The following is a 27,818-nucleotide window of genomic DNA, read 5'->3' on the forward strand; positions in this document are numbered from 1 at the left end:
AGGTAAGGCTTAACTAAGTTATGTTTTTAAAGCATACATAAAAGTCAGCAATTACATTTTTCTGCTTTCTCGAGAAAGCTGAGAAATTCACTACTAGAAATTACACATCTCAGTCATGTGTTGGAACAGATTCGGTGCACAAGCATTTGGAAGCCAAGGAATATGTGGTATGCATCACTGTAATACCATGCAGCTGTTTACTAGACTGAAGAGCTCACTCACTCATGCTCTCCATGGGGTAAGAGACGGGGAAAAGCAGCCTGCAGCCACTTGCACAAGGCTGAAACACTAAGCCAGTCCTCTGTGGCAGTTAGAGCATCGTATCGTCTCCCAAACATTAAAAGAAGTTGCCAATTTCATAAAACTTCCAAGTATTATTAAATCTTGCTAATGCTGATTTTCACTCAACATATTAAAAAAGCAAACCCATGGGCAAACACACCCTCAAAATGCACAATAACCAAAAATTACTTCAATCTCTGTACTGTGTGTGAAAGCAAGGAGGAACAGTCAGTCCCTTCCCATGAATTATTACTCCTAACAGGTGCCAGACAACACTAGAGCCTGAAGTCTAGAGTTAGAGCTACAGGACAGGTATGAACCACAGCAATCATCATGTTGTCCAACCAGTATGTCTTAATCCTGACCTTGAGCAACCCCCTTTAGGAAGTGTCTCGGGCTGCTTTTCTCTCTGCTGAAAATGACAATAGGTGTCCCTATTACTGCCAAATAAGACATGGGCACAACTACAAGAACACTTGCTGTCTGCAGTAGGAGACAGCAACAGAACAATATCTGCACATAAACAGAAGTTTTAACCTATGCAACTGTCCTGATTTCAGCTGGGATTAATTTCTTCTTAGTAGCTGGTGCAGTGCTGCGTTTTGGATTTGGTGTAAAGACAATGTTGATGGCACACACTGATGTTTTTGGTTGTTGCTGGGTGGTGTTTGTACTAGGTCAAGGACTTCCTAGTTTCAAAGGCCTTGCCAGCAAAAGGGCTGGAGGGCCATGGGAAGCTAGGAGAGCACACAGCTGGGCCAGCTGACCTGAACTAGCCAAAGAGGCATTCCATGCCACGGGACGTCATGCTCAGTATATAAATGGGGGTGTGGGGGGTAGGGGGGGGGTGGTGATGGAGGGGGTGGCTGGGGCCAGCAGATCATTGCTTAGGGCTAGGCATCAGTCAGCTTTTATTTTATTTCAATTATCAAATTGTACTTATTTCAACCCTCAAGTTTTGCATTCCTTTCCAACTCTCCTGCTCACCTCTCCAGGTGAGGGGGGAGTGAGCAAGTGGCTCTGTGGCACTTAATTACCAGCTGGGGTTAAACCACGACAGCAACCCAGAATCTTTCAAGAAATTCCAGATATTGCCCCAGTTCAACCACCTCTACCACTTCTAATTTTCAAATAAATTGCCATTTGCTATAGGGCTTCTCCTCTCCTTTCGACCTTCCAGATATGCTGGTAGCCACTTCCACTATTTCAGAACAATTTTTAAAAGCCACTTGCAGAAGTCTCAGAAACACAGACATACAGACAAAAAGACAGAATCACCTAATTTCATAAAACAATCACAGAACTACTCCTGCTTATCCTGCAATAGCAGCAGCAGTATAATTTGTTCTTTCCAAGGACACCAAGAGTTCTACAAGTTCCTCTTTTCTAGGAGATGCTGTTATAAAACAGAAGGCAGCTTCAAATTGGGTTCTGGAAGCTAATTCTGAAGTAGTTGAACATTGGAGAGCCTGAATTCTCACAGCATTAACATACCCTTTGATTACCTTACTGAAATTTTTTCACACTACCCTCCAAGTCAAGATCCTCCTGGCAACTGGTGATTTTAATCAGTGCACACTAATTGAGCTAGCAACTTAGGAAAGCGAGAGGCTCCTTTTTTCAGCCTGTTCCTCTTAAGTAAACCTCTCAATCGACTCCTAGGCCCAGATGTGTGGTTTTTTGCAAATGGTATGTGTGATTGAGCTTCACCTACTGAGAGGCTGGAGGAGTCAAATTTGGCCCCAGAGATGTACTTATCTGCAGCTGTCAGAAGCATAAGAAAGGATTTTCTAATCTCTAGCAGTACAATTGTGATGTTAAAAGCAAGAGAAATTCAAAACATAAATGCTTTTTTTTTTCTATTTTAGAATAAACTGGTGTTAACTGCTTGAAAATGCACCTAGATACAATGTTTGAAATCTCAGCATTATCTCATATGATTTTCCTCTACTTGGATTAAGCACCAAAGCCTTTGGAGTTAACAAAACCTGTACTGAGCAACTAATTAAAAAACATAATTAAGTATTTTATATTTATGTAAAGAATTGTGAGGAAGCAAGAAACAGCAAGCTAAAACAGATTCATATCCTTTTAGACCTTAGTCCTACCACAGAAATACCCAAAATTAAGCTCTGCTTCTGTTTGGGGCTTCATGGGGTTTTGTGGAGAGAAAAGGCAATCTAGCCACATGATCATCAGTTCCTTTAAGTGAAGTATTTAATATAGTGGTATTTAAAATTGAAATTCACTAATCCTCTGCATTCAGAGCTTCATAGGAAGAAATGAGGAAAGATATGGTTTAACCTGTAGGAAAGTAACATTAATCATAGTCTGCATAATACTGTATGTTTCTATAACAAGATAATGGAGAATGCTTTTGTTTAAGAATCAAAACAACTTCTGTAATAACATACCAGGGTTGGTTAGTTGCTGGTTTTTTCCCTGAACACTATTTGTTTGTCCTATTTCTCAAGAATTTCAGAGCAATGAGCTAAGTCAGACACCTGAAGAAAGATGATCTTTCCTTTACCATCATTTTACTGTTAAAAATAACCAGAGTCATATTTTTATTTAGTGTCTATTTACAAAAAGCATTTTCTTCTAGTGGCAGCATTAAATATTTAGACTAAACACATATTTAAATATCATTATGCCTGCAGATATGCCTAAGTACTCAGTTAAGGGCATCAGCTCCTTTAACAAGACAAGCTTCAGCTCAATATGGAAAAACTGTTTCCAACCATGGCAGGCTATTTTGCACCAAAATGAACACATCCTTCTTCCCTTCGACTGCACACATACAGGGGAACAAGCAAAAAACACCCTTTCATGGCAACTGAAGGTTCTTAGCTATCAAAGCAGATATTTCTTAAGGAAAAAAAAACAAACAAAAAAAACCACCACACATTTAAAAACCACATTAATATAATGCTCAGCAATGTAGTGGGACCCTTTCCAAAATACTCATCTGTAATTCTGGTCACCTGTAACCAAAAAAAAATTAATTCATACTTAAAAATCAGGAACGTAGGTGAGCTACCGAAGACCTCCTATATCTTACCAGGAAGATATATAGCTGAGTTTCTTTAATGTAGAAAAAGTGACAGAAAGCATAAATAAATGCTCTATCAATATTTAGGGAGGTAAGGGAGCAGGGTGGGTCACACAACTACAACAACAACATTACACTGAAGGACAACGTTGGTACAACAACAATCTAGGGTAAAAGAACACAAATTTAGGCTGGAAATTTTAAAAATATTAAAAAGATCAGAGATACAAAGAGATCTACAAAACTCAAGACCACATTTTAAGCCTAATTCACACTTTAATTCTTTTTAATTACAACATTACAGAGACATTACAACACCAGTGTTCAAAGCAGTGCTGGACCTTCAGAAACAGCTGGCAGACATGCAGGTTTCAGATTCTTTGTGTATGCCTCACCACAACTGCTTCCTGGAAGCAGAACAGTTCCCCTTGAAAGATAAGGAATCATATCTGTTCCTTTTTATACCTGTACCAGAAATTAGTGTAAGCTTAAGAGGAGTGGGGGCATAATATAGGTAATTCAGGTACTTCAGGTTCTATCACCTACAGTTTCACATTTTTGTATCATTCATCCACATTTCATACTACATGTTCCTTATGCGTCTGGTGCCTTGGCCTATGGATTGTACCATTCAGGTTTTCTGCAATGTGGAGATAAGATACAGCAACGCTCAGTAAGCTCCATTCAGTTTAAATTCTTGGAGCACAGCAACTAAATCAAATCTAGAACAAGTTACATTACAGAAGAAATGCCACAATTTAAATAGTCTTCAATTTACGTTCTTTACTTATATACCCCACTATTTCTGGGCTTTCTTATACAACTAAGATCTAAGTCTGACAACTAAGCACTTAACTTAGAAGCAGTAACCAGATCTAGGGTCTGTCCCTGCAGTTGCGCTCACAGTCTAAAGGCTACAGACACATACTCCATTTTTCCTCTTCTGATCCCATTGACATTTGCATGCCTGGTTACACAATGAGGCAACTTTCAGGCCTTGTAGTGGACTGTTATTTCTTTGGGTGCCAACCACTCCTCAGGAGGAAACCAAAGATTTGAAGCCCTGCAGGCTGAAGGAGACCAGGAACCTGGGTTTCCCATGCCACAGAAGTATGGCAACCAGAAAAGACATGCAGAGCAACACTACCACCACTTCATCTTTTCTAGTGATGTTTTAGAGTGTTCTCTCCAGTTAGGCCACACATGTGAAAGAAGAATCTGGTTTAGGATTTTTTAACTGCTTTCCTAGGGACCCATTAGATCTTCACTCCCACTTCCTAAAATCAGTCTGCAGTAGCAGACTTTGGCCTGTTCAGGAGTTTAGGAAGAACCCCATGCGACACAGTCTTGGGGAGAAGCGTACCCAGGAAAGCTGGCTGATTTTCAAGGATCACCTCCTGCAAGTTCAAGCCAAGCAAAGGTGGCAGGAAAGCCTGCATGGGTGAACATGGGACTCCATACAAAACTCAAACATAAAAAGAAAGCATACATAGGGCAAGAAGCAGGGTTACCAAGATGTTGCGGGAGGAATACAGACACAGGAATACAAGCACACAGGAATGGGGTTAGGAAAGCCTAACTCTGCCTGGAATTGGAGAGGGGCGTGAAAGGCAACAAGGGCTTCTGCAAGTATATCAACAGCAAAAGGAAAACAAGGGAGAACTTCAGCCTATTGCTGAATGAGATGGTGGACCTTTTGACAAAGGACGTGAAAAAGACTGAGGTACTCAAGGTCTTCTTCACCTTGGTCTTTACTGACAAGATTCAATTCCCTCATCAGGAATCCCAGGCCCCTGATACTTGTGGAAAAGTCTAGAAAAACAACAACTTTCCCTTGGTGGAATAGGACCACGTTAAGGAACATTTAAACAAATAGAACATATTCAGGCCCATAGGGTCTTATGGAATGCATTCACAGGTGCTGAGGGAGTTGGTTAGTGTCATTACAAGAACACTCTCTATTATCCTTGAAGGGTCATGGAGACTGGGAAGTGGAAAAGTATGCCTGAAGTCTGGCAAAAAAAACCCAAAAAAAAACAACACACACACAAAAAAACCCACACACCAACAAAAAAGCAGATGTCACTTCTGTCTTCAAGGAGGAGGATTCAGGGAGCCACAAACTATGGAAGGTGCAAATAACCCTAGAAGCCATTTTCAAGGTGCTGACTGGAAGTAGTTATTATGGATTTACGGAAGGGAAATAATGCCTTATCAATCTGGTAGTCTGGTAAAACAACCAGTTTGGTGGATGAAGCAAGTAGATATTGTTTGCTTTGGTGCTGAAATTCTTTCTAAAGTCATGTCCTATAATATATAAATTGACAAACTGATCTACTACAAACTAGACAAATGAACAGTGAGGTGGACTGAAAACTGGCTGAACTGCCAGGCTGAAAGGGTTGTGATCAGCAGCACAAAGTGCAGCTGGAGGCCAATCACTACTAGTCTATGCAAGGATTTGGGGCTAATGCTGTTTAACATCTTCATCAATGACTTGCACGGTGGGACAGGGTGCAACCTCAGTAAGTTTGCAGAAGAAACAAAATCCGGAGGAGCACCTGATACACCAGAATAAGGGAAGAAGTTGCTCACAGAGGTTGTGAAGTGCTCTGTCTTGGGAGATATTTAAAACCTGATTGGATATGGTCCTGGGCAATCTGCTGTAGCTGGCCCTGCTTTGAGCAGGGGATTTGGACAAGGTAACCTCCAAAAGTCCCTCCCAACCTCAAGTATTCTGCGGTATTTCAGCATTTGGATATCCCAACTGGAAGTTTCTTTCCAATCTCCTTAAAAAATTAGCTTCTTACTATATTGTAGAAACTTAATTAGCATTCTATAACAATGCTGCATAACCAGATCAGCAATGTCTCAACACTTTAATAACACAAGTACTACGACAAATTCTCTATACTAAAGCACTACTAATGTTTCAAAATAAATTACAGCATTCATTTGTAATACCAAACAACTAAGCAAAAATTGACAGAAAGTTATTTCAGATTAATATTTTTGTTCATTTACTTGCTAGCTTTCAAAATTTGAGCATCACTGTGAACCAGTGATACTCTATGTATTAAAGCATAAAATTTTCTTTCAAATGAATTAACAGTAAATGGAAGTTCCTAGTGTATTAGTAATGTTATAACATATGTTAGCATTTACTACAAAATTCAATTAAGAATAAAACAACTGAAAATGTTATTCCCTAAACACGGTAATGAAAGTGTAATGCACAAACTGAGGTGATAATTTTCACTACACGGGCTACTGAACATTTTTATATCACATAAAAATAGTTCATATTACTTATTGGTCTGATTTTATTTGGGGAAATATACATCCTTAACAACGTAACATGAGCAATACATGAAAATGCAGGGTGATATACTAATAATCTAATATTTTTCATTCCAGTCACAAATACAGATCATAACAGCACATAGTCGATAATATAGATCCATTTCATTACAAAAGCATATGAAGAGAACGGATAAGTTTCACTAAACACAATAATTTCGGACTGAGTATGTTAACTAGATCCTACTGAAACAGACCTTCATTCTTGGCACTTACATCTGAAGTGCCTTGATGCTGAATACTTGGAAGTTAGGTGACCTCAAAAGAGTGCCTTTGGAGATGCTATATTCAGGTTTCTCCCTGTATTTTTTTTTTAAATACAAGTTTTCCATAGTTCAATTATTTCAGATTTCATTAGTTCAGAAACTAATACTCTACACAAGCTTTCCAGAAAGTGTAGCAGCTTTTTAAAAGACAAAAACCCCACACTGTTGTTCAACTCTGGGAAATTTTCTCCCTGTATTGATTCTGAAGTGTTTCATTCAAATTTAAGTTTTCTATTTTCAGTTAACAATTCAAAAAACAGACCCAAATTATGTCAGCATAGCATAGCAGTGCACACATTTAGTGGAAGCCCAGCTTGCATTTGAAGTGGTACTTGCCTGCAGTGACAAAAATGAACAATTGCTTTATTCTGTATAGAAAAAGCCCTGTTCAAACCAACACTGCAGGTGTTAGCAGACCTACACGAACTTGCAGATTCAAGTTTAGCCTGCATCAAGTGCACTATCTACAAGACAGGGGTAAAAGATGACTGTGCTGACTCCCCCCTATACTCTATAACCTATTATCTAGCACTCAGTCTAAACCACACCACTAAGAAACAAGACACTCACATTGCAGTTCCTGTACCATTTTTTAACTGAAACAGAATATCCCTAAATGAAAATGGATTTGTTTCTTCTCAGGCTATACGTATAACTCATTCCTTCAGACAGTGGAAACCCTTCGTTAACCCCAACCTCTTCATTGGGCAGGGAAAGATTTGAACCAGAATCTTCTACACTGGAGACAAGCATCTTAAATTAGGAGTTGGGACATAATAGTTGAGTCCATACTTACCATCTCTGTGCTTTTCAACAGACAAAACAAAAATATCTCACTAGAGTAAAACAGTTAGTTTCTTTCCCCTTCCTCACCAAATTTTTTCACAAGCCCCAAGGAAGAATATCTTTGGATTTGGATCAACTCTGAAACCTTCTATTTTTTTCAGTTTGGTAGTTCAAGAAGTCCATTATTGTCACATTTCAGTATGCAAATCAAACAACTTCACATCTGAACTGGTGACCTGCATGCCCACTTGCACTCACAGATAACCAATTCAGCATGGCTTCATACTCTGCTTTTGAAGTTAAAACCTTTCTAAATTATGTATATTATATTATACCACTCCATTAATTAACTTTCCTTTTCAGCTCTTGCATGGGTATTTTGCATTTTATCTGAAGTGAGAATGGGAGAAGTCCTAAACTGAACATTGGAACAAGAAACTTCTCCCTGTCTAAAGGTTTATCTAAGCTACCAGGCTACAGAAACTAGCTTCAGCTTGCTTGCTCTCATTTTGACCCCACAAATCCCATGGTCCTATAAATTAACAAAGCTACTAACAGGGAAGGGAACAGACAGAAATTTCTATCTTTTAGGAGTTAGAAGTCCTCTACGGGATTTAGACATTAGCATTTACACAAGAGCCTCGATGCCACCTGTAACGTCAAAGCTTCATATCATTTTCCCTCTGCAAACAATAAAATAACCATAATTTAATAATCTGAACATTGAACCATTTTGCCTTACCTCTTGCATGACACAAGCCATAAAATTTCATTACCTTATTTTTGCTCTGAGTCCAATAGCAACAGTTGGCTAAACATCTTCTGGAGAGCCACAGGACAATGTTTAGTCAGGACTCCACAGAGTCAAATTTTTACTGAACACCAAGGTTGAAGCCTGCAGAAATGTACTCAGTAGAGCAGACCCTCTGATATGAGGCTGCCTGTATGACAAAGCAGCACAGCTGGTTCTGCAAACTCCACTTTGAGGCTAGCATTTGCATTTCTACAAAACTTTTCAAACAACTTTTACAAGACAGGTTCCATTTGTACTTACAGAAGCCGCACCTGGTACCCCCTTCAAAGATGAATCCATTTGGGACAGCTCCATACCGACGCAGATCTGAGAGCTTCCACTGCCCCATGACACTAGGGGGAAGGTCTTTTACAAGGACGAGAATGTCATTGCAGAAATGCAGGGTAGCAGGCCCACTCTCTAGTTTAGTGCCAGGTGCTACAAAAACTTGAAATCTATGAACTACCAGATAAGGAAGAAAAAAAAATTACTACAGAAAATAGAGATAAGGTACCATGACTTATGTTCCGTAAGTCATTCTGTTCTGCTGTGGTATGTGGACCAGCCCCAGCCCACACCACGAGGCTCTAACATAAAGATTTCAGTAGTGCCTGCACAACCCCATGCAAGTAGCTATAAGCTCATTACTCTATTATGCCAGTTTAGGACTGGAAAACAAAACATATCTTGGCTTAATGCTACAAATTATTAAGTTGTAAGATTATATTAATTTATACTAAGTCTTTCAGGCTACTCCCTATCTCAAATTAGTCAGTTATCCAGCCCACGCTTCAGTTACCTTTTCCATCCTTGCATCACTACATTGATTTGTCTGTCTCCTCCTCTAAACAGCCTGTGCCTCTCCTTTCCTACATGCGTGCACACACGCACACACACACAAACACACCAGTGCCCAAGGAGCCCAAAAGCCAAGGCTCAAAGTACCGGACAAGTTCTAACCAGAGCTGTTACTGACTCATCTGTAACCTTCAATAAACTGCTTTACTCTTTCCCTAGCAGTAAAATGGGGAAAACTACATTTTCCCACCTTTGTGAATCTTTTGGGAGTTAGCGATGGCAGATGCTCAGACTTTTAAAATGACTAGGAAATTAAGTGATTCATAGGTAATATGCTTAGATGTTCACTTAATTCTTTGTATCTCACAGCATAAGCTTTAAAAAGGGTGGAAGGAAAAAAGGAAACACCTATCTCATTCAAATTTACAAAATCTACAGGTTTGCAAGGGTCCTTACCTGAAGTAGCAGCTGTTCTAAGCTGGTCTCCCATCTTCTCCTCCAAAGCTGCTGCATTTTGAATAATAAGCTATTGGGAGCACTTCAAGGGCTCAGATCTCACAGTGTCTCAAAGGGAGCAACTTAAGTGAGCAAGCACCTCGTTCTCAAACAACTGTTGACCTCCACTACTCCTCTAGTTTCTTTCATTTTGTGATTAGACACATACCAAAAAAAAAGAAGAAAAAAAAAAGAGTCTGCCTTGGCACAGGGAAGCATCAGGACTGTTACATTTCCAGTCAGAGGTTTTCAGTGGAACATTTATCCAGGAGCACATAGATTTAGCTTTTGGTTATCCATCAAAGATTATACAAGCAGCTACCTGCCTGTGAAATCTACAGGCTAGCTTCCTCATGGTCTCACTTCTTAGGAGCACACTTCCCAGTTTCTTGCATAAGCTTCTTCAAGCATCATGAATTTCAGCTAGGTCTGAGTCTTGCTTCTCTTCTAAATACTTGCTATATTCTTAGTTACCATCTTAGCTGTAAGTCTAACTCCTCACCTATGACGTGTGTTTGTAAGTCCCTAGGCTCCAGCAGAATTAGCCACAAAGTCATTCGAGTGAAATGTGCAAGGAGACAGAGATAGATCTAACTAACTACAGCTCTACTTACAGCTTTGCCAGTAGTCCCTGCTAGGGAGCAAATCAATAGTCACACAATGTCCCCTTCTGGGCACGCAGCTGTTACACAACCTGCTTAAACATAAACTATGAAAAAAGATACCAAAACCAACTTGATGAAAAGCTTTCAATGAGGAATCTTTAATACCATTTGGACCGCTCTGCCCAATTAACTCTGCTCGGTACTTTCCTGGCAATTAAACCATGGGACCAGAAGCATCAGGGTTCTTTCTGCCTCATAAATGAGGAATGGAGCACACTCTTCACACAATCAGTTGCAAATTACAACAGCTGCCAAAAACAAAGCTGCAGTTCAAATTCTAGATCACTGTTAAAAAAACAGCACATCCAAATCTGAACAAAGCCAAAGTAGAGGAAAAACCAGATCTGGACATGAAACTTTTGCCATAAGCTGCTTTCCTGGTAAACTGGGATATTTATTTTTTTTTCCAAAATTCTCCCTAGCCATCTACTTCTATTCTGAAAAAAAATAAATTAATAAGATACAGAGCTGAATATACCTATGAACGAAAGGTACTATTTAAGGTCCTCATTTCCTTTAGCTAATCTCTTCCTCTCACAGCTACTTACTGACCTGCAGTATGCTAACTTCCTCAGAATGAGTACTGGGCTCAAGCACTCTTCTCACACCTAACCTATACCTCAGCTCGCTCAATTCCCCTGTTTTTATCTAATCTGGGTTCTTTTATTCCAGGAATCACATCCACCTCACCTGCTAAAAATGGAGAAAGCACTGGGAACTCCAGTGCAAATAAATGCCTCCATTCTCTGGTCCTCACTCAAGTACAGCATCAACTCTTTTTTTTTTTTTTTTTTTTTGCTTCCCAGACTCTGAGGTCATCTGTCCATAATCTATTTTTATCATCCAGTCACCTTACTTCCAAGGCACACAAAGAATCCCTTACTATGCTTTAAGAAAAAACAAAGTCACCATCCTGTCTTCATCTAAGTCTGCACTCTTTTCTATTTCTTTTCTGTCTACTCAAACTAGAGTTATTTTAATTTAGCTTTCAGTGCAAGTTTTGTTAGTAGAAAGAAGCCAAAATCCTGAAATAAATTTCTATACTCTGGTCTATCCTCCTTCCCCTAAGCTTTTTTGCAATTAACATTCTACAAATTATTGCCAGTTCAACTAATTACAATTTTTTTTTCATTTCTTCACCTTCACACACATTCTTACCCACTCCATCTTTACTCCATAGCTGCACATATGATCATCCAATAGGCTCTATTCCTACTCCACTCAGAGCTTTCTTTTTTTTAAAAAAATCTTTTTAATGAAAATCTTTTCATTGCTCATCATTTCCTCCTACGACAACCATAACCCTCACACCCAGACTGAAATTAAACAGTCTCTCCATCCCAGAGCACTGCCTCAGTGCTAGATTATGAGTACTGGACCCACCCTGTCAAATTCAAATTCTCCTCCAGGTTTTAGGACAAGTCTATGCTGTAAATAGATCCCAAACCTAGTCAAGAAATAGAACTGGAACACAATACAGCTACATCAAAGTGTACCAACTACTCCAGCTACTCATGCCTACATTGTTCAGAAACCCCCCTCTAACCTTTCCCCTTATGTAAAGTTTCATATTTGGTAGCTCCAAGTGGTACATCCATACCTCTCTCTTCTGATACGTCTACAATTCATTACTATAAATTCCCAGGCCATCTACATATGTACTGCAAAGGAACAAGTCCACAAATGCAACAGATGGCAAAGCATATTGAACAAATGATTAGGATGGCTAGTGTGTGTCTCCCACACAGTTACCCTCCTTCCCTAGTTATGACTAAACAAACATAAGACAGATACTATGGATTACCAGTATTATCACTCTTTGTTCACCACTGTACCTTTTAGAGCTACTAACCAAGAAAATAAAATAAAAGGATGCATAAGACTGAAGTTAGCTGGAAAGACTGTGTCTGATGACACTCCTTATTGCAAGATACCTCTTCCTGAATAGGGACACTAGCAGCAATAAGCATTATCAATGCAACACCTAGTAGGCAGCTCAGAAAACTGGGACTGAACTACCCAAGTTCTACTCAGGACACTGCTTCTCTTAATTCAGGCTCCCTCTGAATCATGTTGTCAAAATCCCCAAGTAAATTGCAGGACCAGAAGTATAAGTCTGATCACATTGCTTCAAAGCTACATGCCTTCAGTGGCAAAACAAAAAACGGACTTAAGAGGTCTCATAGTTAGCCAGCAATACTGGGCAGTACTGTAATCAAAACCTATCATAAGGGACACCTGCTTTAAGATGTAAGGGGAAGACCAGTCTCTTCATTCTCAAACGAGTGACAGGCTTTTCCTTAAATGTACTGTGTTATTTGCATTTTAGCTATGCTTTTCTTTGCCTTTTTTCCCCCCAGAAGAAAAAAGAAAAATAATAAAAAAAAAAGTGTGAGAAGACAAAGGTTACCTTCCCCCAAACTGTAGCGGATTCGAACATCCCACGCATACATTGTTTCCTTGTTGTCAAATCCCAGCATCACAACTTGAGAGAGACAGATGATTGCAAGCGTGTGATTTAAGCCCTCATAGGAGAGCCCAGGATCCAAGCCACAGATGTCTTCTAAGGTCATGCTGCTCCTCTCCTTATGCCCTTTTGCTCGTTCAGATTTATCTTTGTACACCAGCATGAGCAAACAGTCTAAAAGAAGCAAAACTGTCAGAGATGATGAGGCAGAACATAGAACACAACACATTTCTCAGTACTCTGCTTCAATACAAAGGTGCAGGGTCAGTCTGATCAAGTCAATGTAAAAACTGTTTCCTTTTCCCACCCTTCACCCAGGTAGTTTGCAGTCCTTGTTTTCAAGGAGCAAACACTGAAGGCATGTTTCAAGGGTAGTCTGCAGGCTCAGAAATAAGGACGTAAGTAAACAGTTTTCCTTGTTCTACTTTTAAAAAATCTGGTAGTTTTTCAGATACTCTCCCAAGTCTGGAAGGGACTGACTCATTAATTCTGAGCATTAGAAGTTACACTATGATAGCTGTTCACATTACAAACACTAAAGACGGAGCAGCTATTGTCATCTATAGTGCCATTAGAACATACTGAACCACAAATGAAATTCTTACAGTAGTTCATAGATTACTCAACTACTAAATGGCGAGCAGACTGCACTGCCAAATTGTTAGCGTCAGCTCAGGTTTCCTAGTTAGATGTTACACAGTAGCCATTGCTAAATAATCATTATGTGCCACACCTTTTCTTTTTTTTTTAATTTTGCTTGCATCACCATTTGTTTTTAAAACCTGCCTAGAGGTGCTTATTGCACAGTAACTATGCAATAGAAGAAAGTAATTCAAATGCCAGGGTCCCAAGGGAAAACCAAATTTCACAAGCAAACCCAAAACTCAAGGAAAAGGGGAGAGCCCTCTCCCACCTTTTGCGTTTATAACAAGAGCACGCCTCTTCCTCCAGGTTCCCATCTTACTACACAGCACTCAGCATTAAATGAAATTAATGGTCAATATCAAAGCTGCAAGATCCACCGCTTAGGCTGACCTACATACCACAAAGGAGAAAGCCCCCTTATGCACCATTTTATGAATGTCGGGGTGTGGTGCTCAGAGCCCTGGCGAGGTGCCCTGTGGCTCTCAGCTGGGCAAAAAACTGGCAAAACTCCAAAGAGGTGAAAAATGACTGAAAGACTGAACCGTCTGCTAACTAAAGCAGAGCTTTGCGTGGACTCCCAATTGTTTTTGTGCACCTGTTAGCAAAAACAGCTGCAACTACAATATTTAAGCATTCTGCAATACAATTGTGCATCTGAAGAAAGAACAGACAGGGCAGACAGGCCAAGGAAAGTAAATCACTGGGCACTTTCACTGGTAAACCTGACTAATTTAGCAACATTAAAAGTGCTATTTTTGAGGAGTAAGCTACATTATCAGTCAGTAAGTTTTCAAAGCAAGCTCCCTCACCTTGCCCCTTCAAACCTGTCTTACGTTAGAAATCCAGGCCTGCATTCACAAGTCTGGACACTAGCTCTAGGATGAACAGACACCTGTTCACGCCCAGTTTAACAGATTCAGCCCAGGCACAGGCATTTAAGACGCCAACACCTAACTAACTCGGGTAACAAAGAGTTAGGTCTGAGGAGCTTCAATTAGTAAGAAACCTTCAATCTATCAGCAACAACGTAGAAAAAATGCCATAATCCATTCTGCAGCTATGCAGATTCACATTTTCTGAGAGTAGGCACCATTTTGCCCAGCAGAGAGATACTTTTAGGCCCAAATGTTTTCCCTGTTAGGAATAGATGGGGAAACCTGAAACCTACTTTTCCCTCTCCAGCAGTACAACCATCACTCTGAATTACATTTTCAATTTCCCTTTCAGATGCATGGAAATGATTTTTTTTTTAATTCAAAATGTCGTTTTATTTTTAAATTGAAGTGATATTTTATGTCAAAACACTGATCAAAAATAAGTACTGAGCTTGTAACACCAGCTTTTCTTACAGCCAACAATCACCGTGAAGAAATACTAATAATTTAAAATATATATATTAAAAAAAAAATGCATTTTAAATGGAAGCCAGAGCCAACTAGCTGTGCCTTGAAGAGTCACCTTTCCCCTTGGTTTTAGTCAGCGCCTGACACGAAGCTACTCAAAAACCGAGGGCGGGCGTTACGCGGGGGCACGGGCCCAAGGCTCCCGCCAGCCGCTGAGGGGGCGGTGGGTCCGCGCCCGCCCGCGGCCTCGCTGAGGGAAGAGCTGTCCCCGGCGTGAGCAGACGCCGCAGCTCCGCTCCGCGCTCTCCCCTCGCCTCCGCCCTCATTACGCTCGGGGGGCTCAGGCAGCAGCCGTCTCCTATATTAGGCCGCCTGGTTCGTTGCCACATAATTTACAGCCCGCTCCCCCGATTTAAAAAAGTTTAAAAAAAAAAAAAAAAAAAAAGAAAATTGAAAGAGCAGCGACGGCTCAAGGAGCGTCCCGCCGAGGGCGATCTCCGGCGGCAGCTAGTCTCCAGGGGAGCCCTAGTAAAGTCCCTGCCCCGGGGCCCCAAACCCTGTCCCCCCACCGCGGGGTGGCCGGAGGGACGCCCCCGCAGCTGCCGCCCCCCATGGGACGGGCCCCCTCTTACCTGCCACCGGGGAGGGCTTGCGCAGCACCAGCCACCTACTCTTCCACTGCAACGAGAGGCAAAAGGAGAGGGTTAGCCAGGGCCGGAGGAGGGAAGAGCGGGCTCTCTTCCCTCCTGGGGAGGGGGGTGTCGGTCGGGGACCCCCGGCCCCTGCCCGCCGCGGGGCCGGGCCGAAGGGGCGCCAGGAGCGGGGACCTTTTTTCCATCTCTCAACTTGACGTGACCCTCCACCACCACGGAATCCGTCATCTTCAGTCATGATTCCGGACAGCTGCGCCCGGCTCGCTGCTCCCTCCCCGCGCTCTGGCCGAGGGGTCACTTTCAAAATAGCTTTATTAGGTCCCCGCGCAGGCACAGGCAGCGCCGCGGGCGAGCGGCCAGCGCCGCCCGGCCCTCCCCAGCGCCCCCTGCCCCACCGGGCGCGGCCCGGGGCGGCTGCCGGCTGAGGGGCCACGGGGGGCTTTGCACTCCTCCTTTATTCATGTATTTTACTGGGGCGTTTGGGGTATTTTTATTTATTTATTTTTGTGTTAATTATTTTGTCTCCAGGGTTTCGGCAGCGGGAGACGCAAGTCGAGGCACAGCGCCCCACCGGGTCTGCCTCCGGCCGCGACCCCGGCGGGGTGCCGAGCGCCGCCCCCCGCCCCGATCCGGCTCCGGCCTTTGCAGCTGACCGCCGCGGCAGCGCTGCGCCCGGGGGCGGCGGGAAAGCCCGGGCCGGACTCCCTGTGCCCTCTCCGCGGAGCGGGGCCTGGCGGGCAGGAACACCCCCTCCCCCGCACCAGCGGCTTCCTTGCAACGCCCAAATTTCTCTTTCAAAAGGTGTAATTACTGCTCCCCTTGGCTCCCAGAAGACATACAGCCAACTACCCCAGATAAAAATACTCTCGGTTTTATATTATTATTATTATTATTTGCAATGCAACTGTCACAAGATAACAACCCACTTATACCAAACCCAGAGCAGCTACAATTAATACAATAAGATGTGCTAATGATGTCCTCAGATTTATTTCAACGAGCAATGGACTAATTAGAGTCCATTATTCTAAAAATATTCCTACTGCATCTTATTTGATGGTAATTAGTTCTTTAGCTTTTTTTAAACAGCACCACAGCACATTTTTCTTTCAATAGCATAATAGAAGGGGTTTTTTAGATGTTTGCATTTATTTCCTTCCTTTGAATCGCTCAGTTTGCATGGAATAACATATAATTTAATAAAACCTTCTTTAAGTGTGTTTCATAATGAATTTGGAATGTGTTTGTTCAACTGGCTTTGCATTCTAATTCAACTCCAGTAGAAATGTTAAGAAAAATATCAGATAAAATTTCACCAGTAAATTTAAGGTGGATTTTTATTTTAACCGAAGTGATCAGCACTTGAAGGGAGGAGAAAAACATGGAGGACGAGTTTCCATGAGGTAATGCTCAACAGAAAGACAAAAGGTGCTGGAGTGCCCCATAGGGATGTGACCAATGTCAGGGGTGTGAAAGGACAGGCAAGGACCCCTCACTTAACCTGGACATTTCCTTGCCACCCGTCGTCTGGGTTTGTGGGTTTAACACAGTGCTAGTCACCGTACAGCAGATGCTCAAGTGATGAAATTTAGTTCCATCAAATCAATGCAGTAACAGTGGACAAACAGGCTGCTTTGAAAGCCACAAATTAATTTTGATGCATGCAAAGAATGGCAGTATCAACTGAAGATTTGTCATTTAGACCTTTGACACTGTTTCACTTGTGAGCACTCAATATATTAAGAAAATGTTTTATTGATTGTGTTGGTGTTGCTATATACTGATATAAGCAGCGTGGATTTTGAAAACAGGACAGCTAAAAAGCTCTACACAAATTGTCAGAAACACCAGTCTAACACCTTTCCTATCAAACAGCCACTTTCTTTACAACAAGACAAGACTGGGAGAACATATATAACACAAAACTGCCAGATCAAAAGTATGCACAGTGTGGATGGATATTAATTTCAAAGTGAAACTGTAGTCACAGAACAGATATGGACGTTCAGAATGGCATAAGCTTTGTGTGGAAACCTGTTCCAAATGATTCCCTCCCAAAGAAGAGTGAAAAGTTCCTTCATGCTGATTTGGTACTTGTCTTTCAGCAGCAGGTACAGTTAGTCTTGTTACACAGTTGCATTCATTTCATGGAGTTAACAAGCCAGACTCGTCCTGCAAATGTCCAGGAAGGCAAAACCAAACAAGACTTTTCAGCTTGTTTTGGAATCAAGACCCCAGAGGTGGATCTCAATCTTTCAAGCTAGCGTTTAGTACTTCAGAAAAACAAACTAAAGACTTTGATCTTAGTATTCACAGTATTCACAGCTGAAAATCATATCCAAACTTTTACATCTGTCTACTGGAAATCTGTGCGACACTTGCACAGAACTGGGAGCACCACCAGCTGAAACTGATCCTTATGCAGAGCTTTTCAGATGCGTTCCAGCACAGAGAAGTGTTACTTCATTTTCCTGCCAGTTCTCAACCTGTTGAACAACCTCCAGAGGGATTCAAAGATTTATTTGTAACTTTATACATAACAGTCCAAGTCCAAGAAACAGAGGGTAAACATTTTTATTAAACAGCTTACATCATTTATCTAGATTAGCATTGTTACACATTTGTACTTATGCAAATTCAGGTTTTGATTATTTTTCCTTACAAAGTTTCTTTTAACTGCAGAAATCATTCACCACAGCTAAGAAACCCACTGCCAGTACTACAAAACAAAACACATATCTGAGTATCTAGGTGCCACTTTAAAATTTCATATCTTAAAGCACAGCTTTGCTTGAAACACTTAAGACAATTGAAAACACTTAAAACAATTGAAAAATGTTTGCTATCAGAGAAGAAATACATTTCACATCAACATCTCCAAACGTGTACATCTGACATGGCTAAAGGTTCCCTGTATTAAAAAAAAAAAAAAGTAGTAATTTTCTGTTCTTCATCAGATTATTTTTTTTTCTTGAATCATTTGCTGCCTCTTTTGCTAGCACAGCTGAGTCCACAGCCTCTAAATGGCTATATATTGTAATAATTTCTTTGATTATTCACATTCCATAGACCATGACAGCAAAGCCTGTGGTTTATGATATCACCAAATCCCCAAGGAAAATGTCAGGCTGCTTCCCCAGCCATCCAGTTTAAAAATCCATTAAGAGAAACCTCCTTTCTGAATTATCTAAATAGTTGAACAACTTGTTACTACAAAATCTAAGACATCTTCAAAACACTGTCAAATTTAAGAAATACTTAGGCACTTATCATCAAGGTGAAGTGTTTCCGCTGCTGTCTTCAGCGTGAGGAGCAGCTCACAGTCTGCAAAATGTCCTAACTGCATCGGCCTGAAATCAAGTGCTCTGACTTCCAACATTTTTCAGCAGGAATCTTTGTACTCTCAGGAGGTGTTGCATTACCCTGCTGGAAAATTGCACACCAGATTCAGCAGAGCTCAGAGGCATGTTCCTGCCTTTATGTCAGTGGAACATGAAAATATACTTACATGTTCAGCTGAATCAAAACCTAACCCTCTGTTTTTTTCCCCAGAACTGATTTGTTGCAGTTAGCTGAGGAGCAGCTTCACCTGCATTCATTGCTCTGTTGGTTTCTCTCAATCAACTTCAAGAGATCACTTGCTGGGCTGGGGAGGGATTTCAGTTTTTGTGCTCCTCCTGTTTATTTATCTCATCTGAGAATACAAGGACAATGTTGTTACAGGTTGGGCTGGGGGATGACAGCTCCACCAGAAGCTGCATAAACACATTCAAATCACTTTTTATGTAATCTACCAAGCAGGCAAACAGTTGTAGATTTTGGTGCACTCTTGGACATGGTTTTTTTTTATTAAGCCAAAGAGACAGTCTTGTATATTGAGCAGTCCACAGCCCTAAAGTTCTAGGTCAAGGATGCTGACATCAGATGGAGTAGGCCTACTTTTGGTGGTCTGGTTTGGAATTGCTAAGGAATACCATGACAGTTTTCATACTAGCATATAATAAAATATTTATGCCACTTTAATGAAACCAAAAGACTCCTGAACCCTGCTTCAAATGGTAGCGTATCTAACTGTTCAATGTTTTTCGAGGTGCTATTTTCTCATTAATCCAGTTTACATAGTTTGTCACTCGTGTATATACTCCAGGTTTGTTCACTCTCCCACAGCCATCTCCCCAGCTGATAACTCCATAGAGGTAAGAGATTTCTTTTTTCTCACAGGCCAGAGGTCCACCAGAATCTCCCTGTGTTAAAAGTAAGCAAAGATTATCTCATTTGATAGAAAGCAGTCCAAAAAAAGGATCAGTTTTGGAAAGTCTTAAATTAAGAATATTTTCATGTGAGATTTAAACTGAAAAAAATAATTCGGAAGCAGTGGTCTACTGAAGTTTCATTATAGAATGGGTTTTTCAGTCATACGCATCTCTAATATAGTAGTGGTGGATTTTTTAATTCCACACTGAACAGAAGTATCAAAATATCAGATTTTCTTTAAAAAGCTGAAATTCTTTTCGATTCAGACACCTACTGAAGAGCACAGTTAATTTGGGTCACCTTCAATGGGAGTCAGCAAGTCTTTGACGCTTACGCTACCTAGTGATATGGACACTGCATGGATGGGTTATGTAAGGCAGAGAATATTTGGACAGTTTCTCAACGCAGTTTATTGCAACTGTCAGAGATCATGTAAGGTTTCAGAAGAAGGGTGTTGCATACATACACACTTTTCCATGTGACCGTGGGATGCTATAATTTTATGTGGCATATGGGGGTTTTACATCCTTTGAATTCGATGCTACTGAGCATTTACCTTGTCATTAAAATCATAAACCGAAAATAAGACCAAATTAATGTTTGATGACACACTACAGCAAGGATGAATTTGGAACACTTCTACTTATTAAAAGCTTGCAAGCATTCAGGAAAGGGTTTTTTTATTATTATTACTCTTAGACTGACTTTCTAAAGAGATGAAAATGACTTAGTAAAAGAAGCCACCACTCCAGTTACTTGAGACTAAGGAGAAATATACTTTTTCCTATTTAAAAAGAAAATCACCAGAGAGCAAAATAAGTAGGAAAATTGTGTTGCCTTTATACTAGAAGATTTCTATAATAAATGAGGAACATCGAATTAAGTCTTGCATCTGAGATCAATTTACTTCTCAGAACCTTGCTTATTTCTCCACAACTCATCTCATTGATTACAATTTTGGTATCAGTGCACTGATGAAAAAAACCAAAAGTGTCCAATAAAATCTTTAAAAAATAATCAAGCAGAACACATTTTCTGCTTGGCATTTCTTGGTATTGAAATATTTTTGTACATAACAGATGGTTTATAGTTTGATTTCCTAAGCATACGTGAAGAAAACTCAAAGGTCTTCTACTTTTGTTGTGACATTAAGAGATCTACACACTTTCTCCTTAGACCACGCTACAAGTCCACCAACAGGAAAAAAAAAAAATATTGATTCACTAATAATGATTTCATGTCATAAGCACTGTTTTTCCACAACTTCGGTAACTCTAAATCACTGTTTTTCAGTCTTCGCAACTCTCTCCTGACCCCTTGTCTTTCTGCAGCTCCACTTTCCTTCCCCCCACGTTCTCCTTTCTTTCTGTCATTCCTGATCAACTGTTTTTCCATGGCAGGGAGTAAGAATCTGCTATAATGCTGTGTCTTGGATTTGTGCTTCCTGGATAAGGCAAGGAAAACTGAGCAAACGAGGTAGTTTCTAGTTCTCTGGCCAGTACCAACAGTTGCAGCCAACAACTACAATCAGTTCTCAGCCCTGGCCTGGAAGCGCTGAGCCACTGCTGGCTGCTGCCATTTCATTCTTCACACCTTTCTTCGGACATTTTTATGATCACTATAGGGGTTCTGGCACGCAGTATACTTTTTTTTTTTTTTTTTTGCTTTACTTACTCTCACTGTCAACTATTAGCTATGTTCTGCCTGTTCCCAAATTTATGCTAATAGACATGACCCTCCTCCTTACAACTGAACAGAAGATAAAATCTGAAGGTTTATGTAAGGAATAATCTGATGCTACACTTAAAAAATAGTCTTATCTACCACCACAACAATCTGCATCCTTATTCAGAGCCAAGGTGTGACATAATTCAAAAAGAGATGCAAAGTATTAAGAGCATGATGAGGTCATTCCACGAAGGCGAAGGACAGAAGTCATGAAACATTTGACTGATATTCTACACCATTAAATCCCATCCACTACACTAACCTCAGCTCCTTCCTCCTCCAAACCTCAGCACTGCTCCCCACCTCCTAGCCAGGTATACCTACTTCCATTCAGGCAAGAGGCAGCAGCTCGGGGATTTGGCTCCACACCAGTACCTGGTGGCTGGCCTGCCAGCGCACCCCTGCCAGCTGGCCAGCTAACAGTTGCCATCACACTGCAAGCTCAGGCAGCTGCTAAAGCAACTCACCCTCCAGTGCATCGCAACCACCTTTTTGAAGGTAGGGGGAATATAACACCCTGGAGGTGTTTTGCCCTTCTGTAGAACTTAATTGACATTGAACAGATTTAAAAATGAAGGTGGAAGTAAACAGTGCAGTCACATAAGTTTATTTTTTTTTTAAAGAATGTTTCTTTTCTTTAGGAACACTGTAATGTCAAAAGTAAGCACTGCAACACTGTAACATTCCTGGCAATAATATACAGTTAGATTCTTTGCCTAGAGATGACTCACAACATTACCTGACAAGCATCAGATTTGCTATCGAAGTAGCCAGCACAGAACATATTTTCAGTGATTTCTGTTCCATAAATTTCAGGGCTTCTGCACTTCTCCTCAGGAATAATTGGAATCAGTGCTTCTTGCAGGACATTTGAATAACCAGATATGTCTTTAAAAAAAATGCACAGAAGAAAGTAATTTTTTTAGAATGCAAAGAGCATAACATGGAAACACAATGCACAATACTGCATATAAACATATTTAACACCTCTCAGTCACATTAGTGTTGTGGATCTCTTTAAAAAACAATATTTTTTCTAGTGATCAGATAACTTCCAGTCAGACTCCATGCCCTTTAAAATAACAGTGTGCCATGTCCAGACATTGAGCCACTTTGGGTTCTCTCCTTTCCTAGAGGTTCAGGAACAGTCCCCCCACACTCCTGTCCTCTCCTTTTTCCAGATGCGATATTAAATCATCAACTTATCAAAAGCTCCATTACCTCTTTTTGCCTTTAGACTACACATTTAGACCAGGACAAGGTTTGCTCATACTGAATCTCTTACTGAAATGAGACAGCCAGCTCCCCCATCCTGTTCATCTATCTACATAGGTCTCTGCTGTCTCCACATCAAAGCATAGCCAATCCTCATAATCCTGAAAATCCTCATCTGAAAGGATGGGATGGATTTTCCACGTTTCTCAAGCTGGATGTAAACATTTCTTAGCTAAAAGTCTGTCTCCTGTAGATGATTCCAAAGTTTCTTGCTGGCGAAGGTAAAGATCTATCTCCTCCATCACAGATTAGTAAGTTGATTGTGTTTGTTTTGCAGTCGTTGATATCTACCTTGAGAAATCAGGGGTGGGATTCACTCGACTAAGTGTTAAGTTGTTGGCACCTATAACTAAGCTACTTGCTCCCCTCCCAGTCCACAGAGACCTAGCTAGCTCATAGCTCATCTCAGCCTAAAATAGACACACACATTTGGTCAAGGGAACCACACTCCACATTCCAAGGACTATAAAGGACGTTCAGGATGACTATTTCAGTTGTACATGTTGTACACATCTAAAGGCGGGTAAAAAGAATGCCACCAGAAGTCCCTTGGAAAATGTTTTACCAAACTATCAGTTGTATAACATATACATGAACATTATGTTTTAGTCATCATCATTTTTTTTTCTGCAGACACCAACTCTCATTTTACTCACTTTCATGCTTGTGTCCCCATCCAGAAATCTGACATTTGAACTGATCAGGGAAAACAGTGTCACTTTCTGGCAAGCAGATGGGCTGAACAAACTGGGACTTGACTGCACAACGTTGGCCATTCTTCTTCAGCTTAATCAAAGCTGCAGAAAGAAAATACAGGAGGAATAAAGCAACTGCTCCCTTTCTTTGATGGGATTGGCAGCAATGGGTCTCAGATACAACTTTAATTATCCCCTAAGCCTCTCTTAATTAAGTTATTTCAATCAAAGACAGACAGACTCATCTCAACAGTACCTGATTTCACAGCAAATTGAAGGCTGAAACAGTCAGCTACACCCCTTGTGGGAATATTTATTTTATGCTGCACTCACTGAGCAGATTTTGCTTCACTGCCTCTGTAGAGAAGGAGGGAGGTAGAAAATACATATGTCTCCTCCCACCTTAAAGTTAAATAACAGTGACATATCCACAACTTTCAGCTGTAATAAGTGGGATGTGCAAGTGCTCACTGCTTCTGAAATTCTGGCCAGCTGCCTAATTCCAATTTGATTTAAAAAATTAATTACTGCAAGTGTTGGTGTATTTTGTGTTCTCTCATCACTGAGTTCAGCAAAATTCAGGATCTTGAAAATTAAGGAATAAAAACCCCCAAAACGGGATATTTCAAAACCAAGCTTCTGAAAGCTACAAAGAATTACACAACCTTTACTACCCCCTCATGGGGCTGAAAACAGTGTAAATACAGAGCTGTGTAGTATCATAAGCTTGATACTGAAAAAAGATGTCAAAAGTAGAAGAAATGTTGGTTCCCCTATAGCAAACCCCCTGTGTTTGGCTGTAGAGCAACAGAGGGGACTTTGCACTTGGAGTAACAAGGGCAGCATGTTGGGTTTGGGCACACTGCTCAAAGACAGAGCTGATGTGATGTGAACACATCTATTAAAGCTTCACATCACAGCTTTTAGAAGCTCCAGGTTTTCTGAGCACAGCTGTGTAGAAAGTAAGAGATCCCACTGAATAGTCTTTTTTATCTACCAGCTATAATTTTTGGCCTTTGTGGAACATGTGAATAGTATCTCACAGGCTGAGAAGCCCACACAAACCACTTCAACACTCAGCAGTTTGCTCTTCTTTGCCTTCTTCCTCTTCCCCACCAATTTTGCCTTTTTCTGAATCCCCCAAACTTCCCAGAAAATGTTCATATGGTAGTTTGTTTCCTTTAGAAAAGCATTTTCAGCAGGAAATAACGCTTCTGCTGCTTCAGTAGAAACCACTGACAGGGCAGAACATGTCCCCATATCTTTCCCCCATTTCTACCTTTTTGTTTGTTTTTGCAGTTGGGCTCGTCTTAGGCACCCCTAGTTCACCTGACCCTAGATTTGGACACTGCACGTCAGCAAGGCACGCTGAATTTCAGAGTAATTAAAAAAGTTAGGAGATCTCAAAGTGCCAACAGTGGTTTACACCAGAATATTTCAGAGCAAAGTAATACCCCAAATCCAGCTTGTCTCCCAGTATGCTGTGACATCCTACCAACACAGAATCTGAATGCTTTTTGCTACAAAGTGGAAAATATTCACCATCTGGGAGCTAAAAAGCCAGAACATGCCTGACCTGAAATATCCCTGATACCAGGCTGTTAAATAGTCTCATAGACAAAGTGCTCACACAGCGTGATACCCTGGGGGATGTGCCACCTTCTGCAAGAGTGGATCAGAAAATATGAAGTGAGTTGCTGTTCCATTGTCATTCTAATAGAAGGTCAATCAGAAGGGCATTTAACTTTTGACTGATAAGACAGCTGATTTTTAAATCTGTCTCAGCGTGAAAAATGATTCTTAGTAACATGGATTTTTAGAGCAGATGGGGTTATTATATTAATCTAGTCAGATCCTCTATACAATACAGACAATAGAATTTTACCAAGCAATTCCTGCATCAAGCCCACAGTTTCTGGTTCAGTTTAAAAAATACCTAATTGCACAAAGACTTGAAGTGATGATGAATCTGCCATACTTCTAGGTAAATTGCTCCAAAGGCTAATTATCATAATTATTTTAAATTTGCAATTTATTTCTCATCTGAATTTGTCTAGCTTTCAGATGCTGTTATAACTCCAGTAAAACAGAATCCTCTGCATTTGAAAGCCTCTCCTAATATCTACGATTTTTCCACTGTGAAGGCAGTTTTTGACAGAGCAACTAAACTTGAAACTAAGTTGCGTAAACAGAAAATAAAAGAACAAAAATACTCACCAATATCATGTTCGGTAGGGTTGAACACAGAATATTGAGGATGCAAGATGTATTTCTCTATTTCAAATGTTTGTGTTACATCAGTTGTTTTATTAAATATATGCTGACCCAAAACTACTGTAATAGTAGATTTTAGTGGACTGCAATACAAGAGAGAACAAGCAATTCTGTTACTAGCAGGACAAATGAAGCCTAATTTCCAGTGCCTGTGTATTCCCTGAACTGTTGTAACCTCAGCCCCCCATCACGTCCATTATTTACCTTCCAATAATACCTTGACCTGTTTCCCAGGGTTCCTACCTACTGGGGGCCAGGAAAAAGATGGCTAATGTTACAGTGAGTCCCAGGCTCTGTGGGTCCTGATTAGGCTAATTAAAGGCTGCTGTTCATTGACAGAAGAAAAAGGCAAGCACAGGCACAGCTGCCCAGCTGCTGTCTAGCTAACAAGAATCTTCAGGGGCTGTAAGCACTTCTTGTTCTAGAAACTTAACTGAGTCAACATTGACCAGACTGCCAATGACTACAAAAATTACTGAGGAAAGAAACGAAGGACCAAAAGATGAGTCAATGGTGGATATCTCATTTCTCTGTGAAGCCAGGCTCTTAAAAATATTACAGGCATGGGTACAATTTTACAGGTGCTGGCAAACTGACAACTTAGGAACATCTGGGCAGCTTCCACCTAAGAGCTATCACCTCTTCTGCTCAGAGGTTAGATTGATCTATGTTAAATCTGTTGTCTACAGTCAAAAGCAGCTTGGTGGAGGAAGGTTCCAACAGCACACTGATCTAACAGAGAAAAAAACACTCAGAGGAGAATACAGTTTTTGTGATTCACACCACCTTTTTCAGGCATTGATTGTTTACTTTAAAAAGACCACAGTCCTTTTATATCCAATGTCCTTGAACAGACAACTAATAAAAACCAGTACAACAGTTGGGAAGAAAGGGACACTTGGGAATAATCAGGAAATGTCTGGAAAGAGTAAAATCTCTAGCTTTGAAAGGAATAGAATTTTAAAACCAAATTGATCTGTATGTTCATAAGTCTACAATGAATTTAGTTCACAAGTGTCTTCAACATTTGAGCACTCATATGATTTTGTTATTCAGTGCAGGAATAGAAAATGTCTGCTGTCACACATCATGCACAGATGCAGAGCAGTTAACATCATTATAGTTTCCCTAGTTGTATTTCTGCACATCAGTAGTGCCCATCAGATATAAAAACACTGTGGAGTCTCCTCCAGTACTGAGCATGAAGCAATGATCGACAGTAATGTACTTAGAGGAGAGAGATTCTGGCTAATTGCAGTGCAGAGAGCCAGCAGCTACCCAGCAACAATAACTATGCTTATAATTAACACAGGAAAGTGCAAACTTTTTTTTTTTTTTTTTTTTTTTTTTTTGTGTGACTGGAAAACAGAAGTCAGTAAAATATTCTATGATGAATATGTAAGGCCAGTAGTAAACCAACCCCCTTAAAAATCAGATTTGGGGCCTGTAAAACAGAGTGAAAGTTTGCTTCTCAGAACTGTATTTAGATTTTAGGCACTGAATGGTTCTACTGTGACTTACAGATGGTTCATTCAGGAAAAGAAATAAAACAGGAGGGGTTACAGAAAAGGGGTGGGGGGGAAATAAGTTAACTGCACAGGTAACTATTGTCGCCTAGCGGAAAACAGTTGAAATTGTGGCTAACAGAGGTACAAAACATATGGAAGTGTGCAAATTACAATGCAGCAATTATGAAAAATCTGTATGTACCAAACCACCAGCTGGAAGTGGGTGGAAATGTCCTGAATAGCTGCCAAAGTTAGTAGCTATTTCACAACATTTGAAAAACAAATGCATTGTGGCTCGAGCTCCAAATGCTTCAGTACAGCATTCACAATGGTATTATTAGCTCTGCAAGCTACCAGTGTATGTATTCTGGCAGGAGGTTTTCTATTTCTCTTGGCTTCTTTACTAAGCAAAGGAACAATGGGTATGAAATGATGTAATATTTTTCCCATCGATGTGATCTAACTGAAATCAGAGAAAG

General features: G+C 40.6%; 2 protein-coding genes across 5 annotated transcripts in view; both read right to left on the reverse strand.

The window, feature by feature from the left end:
- Nucleotides 1-15,943, reverse strand: part of DOK7 (docking protein 7) — an 81,519-nt gene extending 65,576 nt beyond the window's left edge. The window contains exons 1-4 of one of the 3 annotated variants that reach the window (XM_037385820.1): nt 15,780-15,943; nt 15,585-15,630; nt 12,908-13,153; nt 8,801-9,001 (exon numbers count right to left, since the gene is read on the reverse strand). In XM_037385820.1, the coding sequence (XP_037241717.1) occupies nt 8,801-9,001; nt 12,908-13,153; nt 15,585-15,630; nt 15,780-15,833 (547 nt within the window). In that variant the 5' untranslated portion in view covers nt 15,834-15,943. The remainder of the gene's footprint in view (nt 1-8,800; nt 9,002-12,907; nt 13,154-15,584; nt 15,631-15,779) is intronic. The other 2 variants (XM_037385803.1, XM_037385812.1) reach the window with 2 other exon arrangements.
- Nucleotides 15,944-18,161: 2,218 nt separating this feature from the next.
- The window catches only part of HGFAC (HGF activator), a 42,426-nt gene continuing 32,769 nt past the window's right edge, over nt 18,162-27,818 (reverse strand). The window contains exons 11-14 of one of the 2 annotated variants that reach the window (XM_037385853.1): nt 25,775-25,914; nt 23,519-23,659; nt 22,319-22,475; nt 18,162-19,849 (exon numbers count right to left, since the gene is read on the reverse strand). In XM_037385853.1, coding sequence (XP_037241750.1) covers nt 19,759-19,849; nt 22,319-22,475; nt 23,519-23,659; nt 25,775-25,914 — 529 coding nt within the window. In that variant the 3' untranslated portion in view covers nt 18,162-19,758. The remainder of the gene's footprint in view (nt 19,850-22,318; nt 22,476-23,518; nt 23,660-25,774; nt 25,915-27,818) is intronic. The other variant, XM_037385846.1, reaches the window with a different exon arrangement.

Source organism: Falco rusticolus, chromosome 1 (genome assembly GCF_015220075.1).
Source record: "Falco rusticolus isolate bFalRus1 chromosome 1, bFalRus1.pri, whole genome shotgun sequence".
Classification (NCBI taxonomy): Eukaryota; Metazoa; Chordata; class Aves; order Falconiformes; family Falconidae; genus Falco; species Falco rusticolus.